The sequence below is a fragment of the Galeopterus variegatus genome, unplaced genomic scaffold (assembly GCF_000696425.1).
Source record: "Galeopterus variegatus unplaced genomic scaffold, G_variegatus-3.0.2 Scaffold7142, whole genome shotgun sequence".
NCBI classification, from domain to species: Eukaryota; Metazoa; Chordata; class Mammalia; order Dermoptera; family Cynocephalidae; genus Galeopterus; species Galeopterus variegatus.
This window is the reverse complement of record NW_007733253.1, coordinates 10252-19452: the sequence shown is the minus strand read 5'-3', so window position 1 is coordinate 19452 and position 9201 is coordinate 10252. Positions and strand designations below refer to the sequence as shown.

Sequence of the window (9201 nt, the reverse complement as noted above, 5' to 3'; positions counted from 1 at the left end):
TCTATAAAAACTACAATCTATAAAGCACTAATATAAAAGGCTCAAAAATAAATCTCGGTAATGATAAACATATGGCCTACGAGAAACAAACTTACAGTGACTCAAACTACTGATCAATTTCAAAGCCATGTTAAACAAACATCTTATTATCCACTTTAATGGCAAACATACTGAGTAAGTTTTAACTTGATGTCTTCTATGGATTGCAGATAATTTGAATAAATACTTTCAAACTTGAAAAGTAGCTTTTGGTATGAATTTGAACAGTCCTCCAGGTTGGCCATGATTGCAGCCCAGCCTTGGTGCTGAAGATGTTCATCATGGACAAGACCTTCACAAAAAGAACAAAGTTTCTTGGCAACTTCATACATTTCCTATATGGAAACAGGGAAAAAAAAAACTGTAAAAGGAGGCAATGGTTTGTGTGCACTTGTTTGTATATGTGTACATACATGTACGCATGATGCATTCTAAGCACATTTTTTGAAGTATTTTTAATAGACTCTGTTAGCTTATCTTACTGTGCATACTTATAAAACCTAAAAGTAACACAGGATATGAACACTGAGGTGTTTCTGAGCATCCTAAGAGGGAAGTCAACAGAATTCATTAAGACATTACCTCTGGAGAATAGAACAGTGGGGCTTCCTATGATTTGACTAATGACCAACATGTCCCATCTCAAATGTCACTGTCCTCTAAAGAGTTATGTCAAGGCTGACATCTTTATTAAAAACAATCTTTGCAGAAGGCAAATACTAAGGAGTAAAATACATTAGCTACTTTTAGATTAATTTAACACAATTTGTGATCTAATAAAATTCTTGAAAATATTTTATGTAAACAGCAAAAATACCTTTAGAATGAACACCTGAAATTCAGTTGCAAAAAACAAATATAAAAATACCTATGAAGTATATACTACCAGAACACAATGTAGGAGATACACGAATAAAATAAGTCCTTAGGCATAAAAGATTTTAGTCCGCTAATAAATAAAAGAGATCATTCTAACTTTGTTAACTGCTTTAAGACAGACATAAAAGTTAAAAGACAAAGAAGACAGAAAAGAAGAAGCCAAGGCTTTCTGAAGGTGAGAGCATTTAAGTACTGAAGTGTGAAGAGAATATGGACAAATAAAAATGGGGAAAGAAGCATTTCAAAAGGTGGGTAATCCTATTGGGTTAATAGGAAACTAGACAAAGTAGGTGAACAGGAGAATACCATAGACACACAAAGAATAAATGGAAAGCATTCAACCTCAGTAATAACCCAAGAACTGAAAAACAAATTAATAGGGTACCATTACTCTCACCTATGACAATGACAAAACTGAAGTCAGAAAAATGTCGTCTTCAGGGTGGGGAAATGGATACTTTCAAATTGGCTTAAGTGCAATTTGGAAACAATTATACAAACAAAATATATAATTTGGCATAGCAATTGTGCTTCTAGGTATTTATCCTGTGGAAATACTGGCACAGGTATACATAAACATAAATATTTAATTATGTTGACTGTAGCACTGTTTAACAGCAAAATAAAAAGATGACAGCAGTTGGAGGACAACCTAAAAAGTTATTCAGAGAGGGTTGCTTAATTTATGATATTTCCAAAATGGAGTACTTTGCAACAATGAAAAAGGGATAATATATACAGTATGCTTACATTTATTTAGGGGCCTGAGGCAGGTTAGAAAATGTGAAACAGCAGAGATACGAGATAGAAACATCCCATGTGTATGTGTGTGTGTATGTAAAAGTCTGGGAAAATGCATAACAAATATGTGATCATTACTGGGATAAGGCGGGGGATGAAATGAAAAACAAAATCACTTTTTCTCTGTATATTTTGCTGAAGTGGTATAAACATACAAACAAAAACCATTATCACCCTCTGCTTTAGGAGACAATATTGCTAATGAGCAAACTGAACCCAAAAGAAGTATCTTTACAGGTAAAAATATTAATGTTTGCTTTGTGGCAGTATAGGGATGCAAATGAAAAAAGCACGGGCCATGGAGAAAAGAGGTCCTTCTTCATTCTCACTGGCTATTTCACCTTGAAGAAATTACTTAACCTCACCTGTCCTTATTCTCTTATGTGTCATAAGGAAAGGATGGGAGTTCCAGTTTTGAGATGATGAAGTAAAGACGTCTCTGCCTGCTTCTCCTTCCTGAAACCAACTAAATACAATAGGAAACAAAGACTCCATATCTCAGTGAAAATAGGAAATAACTATATTGCCCCTACCTCACACACATACAATATATGCAGTAAACCTGTGAAGAATACAAAAATTGGATCAAGTTGGATCGAATAGAGAGAGAAGGTACCTACTATTGCAGATCTTTAGGTAAATGGGGGAAAGAAATGAATCCTCCTGGTGAAAGTTGGGTGGGCTACCTGAACCTCTCTGGGTCTTATCTGAAATCCCGAGTAGCAGGAGAAGAAACCATAAAACCTATCTATACGACCTACTGGCTAACCAAGCAAAAGGCCAGACAAAAACTGAGAGGAAAAGCAGCCCTAGAGCTGCTAGATTTTTTGTAAAGTGAAGGAAAGGATAAGTCATCTCTCTCACTGTTCCACACATATACATTCTGCTTTTTATCAGGGATCCCCTGTGATACAGGGCTATTTCCTGCTAGCCAGGAGGAGCTGCCGTACATCCTCTCCTACACTGTCTTCTAGGAAGAATTCAACTCAAGCAAAAATTTTAAAAGATGTACCAATATGAAATCTACACTAAATTACTATAAAAAAAATAATAAGAATAAGGGAAATCAAAGGCAGAAGAACTTTTCCCCTATATCAAATGAGAATTATGACCAAATTCTTTCCTAAAAACTTAAACTAGTTTTGTTTAGGGAAAAAATAGACTAATTAATTTTTTTTAGAAGAACTTTTCCCCTATATCAAATGAGAATTATGACCAAATTCTTTCCTAAAAACTTAAAACTAGTTTTGTTTAGGGAAAAAATAGACTAATTAATTTTTTTTAAAAAAGCTGAACTCAGAGATTCATTGGTTTAAGGTGATATAAGGTGATAAAAAATGACGTGGCAATCACTGAATTGAGGGCCACATTGGAAGGAGACTGCTAAAAACACAGGAAGTGTATGTATGTCAGCCTTTAAACATCAAAATAAGTGAAATAAATAAAATTACCAAGAAAGTGGTTGATAAAAGGTGGTATCGATGAAGAAAAGAACTAAAGAAACTGACAAGAAAAATATTCAAAGATTCTTACTACTTGAATCTGAAAATAAAAATCAGACAATATCCCTAAAATATCACATATAGATCAATCAACACTAGGTCACAGGCTAGTAAAATAACTGGATTTCAATAACCTGGGCTGGCCAGTTAGCTCAGTTGATTAGAGCATGGTGTGATCCCTGTACTCGCCTGCTGCCAAAAACAAAACAAAAATAAAATAAAACATACAAAAAGGTCCATGGTACATGAACCAAAAATAAAATTAAATTAAAAAAACCCTTAAATCAATATAGGACAGAAAAGAGGGGAAAATCAAGCTGGCTGCAGACTAGTCTGTCATAATTGTAGATGCTAGCAAAGTCTTAAAGATGACACAATATACAGAGAGATACTGTCTTTCAAAAACCCAAGCCCACAAATATTTTCAAATGTGTAGTAAGTAATATAGTCCCCAAGATCCCTTCTTGAAGAAATTACAAGAGAACTACCTTCCCTGAGTTAAGAAATAAATATAGATAACATATGGGGAAAACAACAGGCAGTGAGCACAAGCCCATTTCAGGATGAAAGCTAAAAGAACTATGGGCACTACTTAACAGAAGAGAATGTAAAGATGTTTAGAAGTAGAAGGTGAGACAGATTAAACACAGTCTAAGTTTACTAATTTCTTCACACTACGACAGTCGAAAGATCTTTGAAGACAGAAAAATCCAGAAACAGCAATACAAACATAATTAAAAGTATAAATGGTAACCTATAAAACAACAAAAAATAAGATAACTAACCCAAATTGGCCAGTGGAGGAGCGGGGGAAGGGGAAGGGAGTAGTAGTATACTAAATCTGCAGCTGCTTGGAGTAGCAATAGATACTGTATAAAGAGAAGAGGTTATACATATTAAATAAAGACATAATTACAAAAGGGACCATTAGGAGAACACAAAACAGAGTATAAACCTTCCAAAATATCCAAAGGAACACACATGCACACAAAGAAAGTAACAGACAATAGGAAAGATTAAAAACAAGAGAAGCACTCAAAACAGAAAGCATACATAAGATGCCAGAAGTAAGAACAATATATGTTACCAAAAAATGTAAATGGGATAAACTTACTCATTATTCAAACAACTCAGAATAACATCACTGATAAAGCTAATATAATTGATATATATCAATTGCCACATCATGAAAACAGATAAACATTTGTTCTCAAATGTTCATATAATACAGTAGCTAACCAAATATTAGACAATTAAAAAAAAAGCTATTCCAGGGCCGGCCCGGTGGCGCACTGGAGAGTGCGCCGCTTAGGAGTGCCGCGGCACTCCCGCCGAGGGTTTGGACCCCATGTGGAGACCGGTTCCCGCTCACTGGCTGAGTGTGGTGCAGGCGCAGGACCGAGGGTTGCAATCCCATTGCCGGTCCCCGGTGCGGGCGTGACACTGAGGGTTGCGATCCCATTACCGGTCAGTAAAAAAGACAAAAAGGAAAAAAAAAAAAAAAAAGCTATTCCAAAAATTACAATATAGACTTGTCTGACCAAAAACAATAAAACTAAAAGTTAATGAAACCATGACAAAAATAAACAAATACTCTAGCACCTAGAAAACTTAAAAAATCTCTCTTAATAATACTTGGGTCAATAAAGAAACCAAAATCTCAATTGTAGAACATCTACTTTAAAAGGCCTTGTTGGTTAGCTCAGTTGGTTAGAGCATGGTGGTATAACACCAAGGTCAAGTGTTCAGATCCCCATACCAGCCAGCCACCAAAAACTAAAAATAAACATAAAAAACTGAAAACATGAACTATCAAAACCTGTCAGATACAGCTAAAATAATGTTCAGTGGGAAACTTTGTGGCCTTAAATATAGGAAAGTAACATAATACACCTAAAACTGGTATTAGCAACAAAGTAGACAAATCATCTGATAACCTAATGTTTCTCAACAGAAACTCACTCCTAGTGGGGCAGTTAGCATTCTTCGTTGTTCAGTATTACACTGAGTATTCCCAGCTCAGTTGCCCATTAATGTTATTTGCACTCCCCCAGTCACCTTAAGAATCCCAACTGCCTGCATGTATTTCCAAATGTTCCTACTGGTATTAGCAACAAAGTAGACAAATCATCTGATAACCTAATGTTTCTCAACAGAAACTCATTCCTAGTGGGGCAGTTAGCATTCTTCGTTGTTCAGTATTACACTGAGTATTCCCAGCTCAGTTGCCCATTAATGTTATTTGCACTCCCCAGTCACCTTAAGAATCCCAACTGCCTGCATGTATTTCCAAATGTTCCTTGGGTGAAGCTACCACCTTGGATGAGCAAATGTAATCAAATATTAAAAAGAAGAAATTACAAATGCACAAAATAAATTAATATTAGAAAATAAACATAGACACAAGGTTAAGATACTCAACTCCGTTCTATAAATGTAATAAGAAAACTTAGACCAACTGAACAATTTCCTCAGTAAAAGTCAACAAATGGTTCCTGAGTGTCAAAAAACTAATCCTATAGAAGAAATTAATAAAGCTGTTAAAAACTTTCTTCCCCACAAAATTGCACCAGACCCCCCCAAAACAAAAACTAAACAGCTTCCAAATAGTTCTTTAAAATGGGAATAATACCAACGATTTCAAAATGTGAAAATAACACACCAAAAGAAACTACAGAACAATTTAACACAGAAATAATGATGTAAAATTTTATTGTATATATATGGAACTAGAACTGAGTGACACATTAAAGCAATACACAAATTCCAACAGGATTTATAACTGGAAAGAAAGAATGGTTTAATATGTTTTGTTAAATAGATCCCCATGTTTAAAAAGTCAGATATTTCTGATTTTAAAAATACAAAAAACTTCTTTAACAAAATTAAGAATTGATACATGCCAAGATTCCGAACCAGGACATGAACATTTTTTAATTACATAAAAGAAAAAAAGAAGTCACAATGAGAAAATGGTTGTTTGCCAAATAAATGCATAAAAGTCAATAATAGCCTTCTTATATATAAATAGAAGTATAATGAAAGAAAAGATGCCACTTACAAACAGCAACTTTGATAAACGTAATTCAAGTATTCCTACATGAATCTATACAATTATTGAGAACAACATTTCCAAAATTTAAACCTGATACTAAAATTTATATGGAAAAATAAATCAATACACAAAAACTAAAATAGACTAAATGTCGTGAGGAAGGGAAGAGAAACATTTCTAATCACACAATAAAGTAGCAATAAAGTTTGCTACTAAAATGGAGAAATATCAAGATATAGAACCACGTTCATATTAGAATTTACTAGAGAATAAAGATAGTATTTTGAATGGGGAAAAGATATTTAATAAGTGGTATCAATATAACTAGGCAGTAAGTTGAAAAAAATAATAGAAATATTACTCACACATTATACAAAAATTCGAAAGGAACAAATTATGAAATTAATAAATACATACAAGGACTGGGGAAAAATATGATCTTAATCTCGAAGCAAGGAACTCTTTTAAGCTTGTCACAAAATGTAGAAATGAAAAAAGCTTGACAAATTTAAATGATGTATAAATTCTCATATGAGAAAATAATACATAGGCAAAATACAAATAAATAATTGGGAAAAGATGTGTAAGAAACTTGATAAATAAAGGGTAATTTTCTTCCACATATAAGTTTTCTACAAAGCAATCAGGAAAAATACAAAACAATTTTATAAAAGAGAGAGACAGAGAAAGGGCGGGCATGGACATACTAACAACCATAAGAAATACAATTGGGATTTTACAATAAGACACTATGATCTACAGTTTACACTGCATCATGATAGTGGCGAAGAAGAGAAATGCTGATGGAGGTTGGTAGAGCATTTGTAGAAGGCATTTCAGCAATAACTATCAAAATTAAAATTAATCTATCATTTGGCACAGTGATTCCACTTACAGGAATTCATGCTATCTATGCTTAAACAAATAAGGAATACTAAAAAGTTCTTTATTTCAACACTATAAAATGAAATGGAAACAACCTCAATGTCTATCAATAAATTATTTATAGCCATACAATAAAATGTAGGCATTATTAAAAAAAAATTTCTTTTATGTGAGAATTTGAAAACATCAAGTTACAGTATTAAATTTTAAAAAGCTAGACTCATAAAGTGAATTTTCCACTTTTATAATAATACATAAAAAACCAATTACAGGTAACCTATAGATCTAAATATGAAATATTAAAAAGAAAAGGGGGCTCTGGAAGATAACACATCTGATATACTTCAGGGCCTCTGCATTGGCTGTTCCCTTCATGACTTCGGCATAAGCAAAAAAGAAATCTTAAATGAGACTCCAGAGCAAGACTACTGAGAAACTGGACATTAAACTAGTAATTTATATTTATCCCAAGAAACCATTAGTCAAGTGAAAAGGCAAGCCACAGAATAAATAACATAAGATATTTTCAGCATATATTAACCAACAAAGAGCATATATGAAGATTATATAAAAGGGGCTATAAAGCAATTAGAAAAGGACTGACAACCTTATAGAGAACAGTCAGAACACATGAAGAGTCACTTCGCAAAAAAGGATATCCAAATGGCTCTTAGATGTATGGAAATATGCTCAAGTTCATTAACTACCTAAGTAAGCAAATTAAACCACCATGGCTTACCACTACACACCACTGGAATAACTAAAATTAAAAGCACCAAGAAAACCAAGTATCAATGACTTTGTTGAGCAAGTGAAACAGTCGCATACTGTTGCTGGAAGTATAAATTGATATAAACACTTTAAAAACATTAGTGGTAGGTAAAGTTGAACAGAGGCATAGGCTACTTGTTACATATGCCACAGAAATGCAAATTAAAGTAAACCAAACAATGTACAAGAATATTCACAGCAGCCTTAGTCAGAATATCCCAAAGCTGAAACAATCTCAATATTCAGAAGAAGTTGAATGGATAAACTGTGGCATAATTGTACAACGGAATACCATCCAGCAATGAATACAAGTCATACTACATGCAATGGCAGGAATGATTCTCAGGAACATGTTGGGTAAAAGAGGCCAGACACACAAGAATGCAAACTGTATGATTACATTTATTTAAAGTTTAAAAACAGGAAAAGTAATCACTGATTTAGAAGTCAAGAGATCAGTTGGCTTTAAGGAAGACGAATGATGGGTACTGACAGGGATAAAGCTTGAAGTGAAGGGGAAAAGAGTCACATTTATAGTGCAACTTAAGTTCTCTTTGTCTATATCTACTCTATCATAGTTTCGAATGATGGGTACTGACAGGGATAAAGCTTGAAGTGAAGGGGAAAAGAGTCACATTTATAGGGCAACTTAAGTTCTCTTTGTCTATATCTACTCTATCATAGTTTATTAAAGAATGTTCAAAAGTAATTATATGCATGTCATCATCTAGAAGAAAAGTTGACCAAATTGTGTTTAAGTAAGCTTTTCCACTCTAAAATCCTGCAATTGTCAATGTAGAATGACTAGCAATATACAGGCCTCATATTTAAAAACTAGATAAATTAAAGATAAAATATTTTTTCAAAAAAGTTTATTATTTTTCATGTTTTTTGCTTGCTTCCTATATAACTCAGACTACTCTGTTATTTAGATTGAATGCTTTTTGGAATCAATTAGTTAAAATAATTATTTATCTTACCACTGCAAGTTGTGTCCTTGAAGCGACAGTGTGAAAAACTGCAGGCATCATAAGAGATTCTTCAACTTTTATTTCCATGTCATTTTCTGTTGAAAATGTAGTTTTAGGAATAGCAGGTGGGCGATCACATAAGATCATTTCTTTGTTAAAAAGAAAAATTGGATTTGTGTCCTACATGAAGAAAAAAAAAAGGCACAACTAACTGAAATAAAATTTTACAAATACTGAATATATACCATGCCCTCAGTACATAAAGTAGATAAACCATGCTTTTGAACACTGAGTTCCC

General features: G+C 33.4%; 1 protein-coding gene across 1 annotated transcript in view; it reads right to left on the bottom strand.

Moving 5' to 3' along the window:
* RB1CC1 (RB1-inducible coiled-coil 1) overlaps positions 1-9201 on the bottom strand; it is a 73115-nt gene that overhangs the window by 60984 nt on the left and 2930 nt on the right. Inside the window, exons 3-4 of the mRNA XM_008591664.1 lie at positions 8913-9077; positions 172-374 (exon numbers count right to left, since the gene is read on the bottom strand). Coding sequence (XP_008589886.1) covers positions 172-374; positions 8913-9077 — 368 coding nt within the window. The remainder of the gene's footprint in view (positions 1-171; positions 375-8912; positions 9078-9201) is intronic.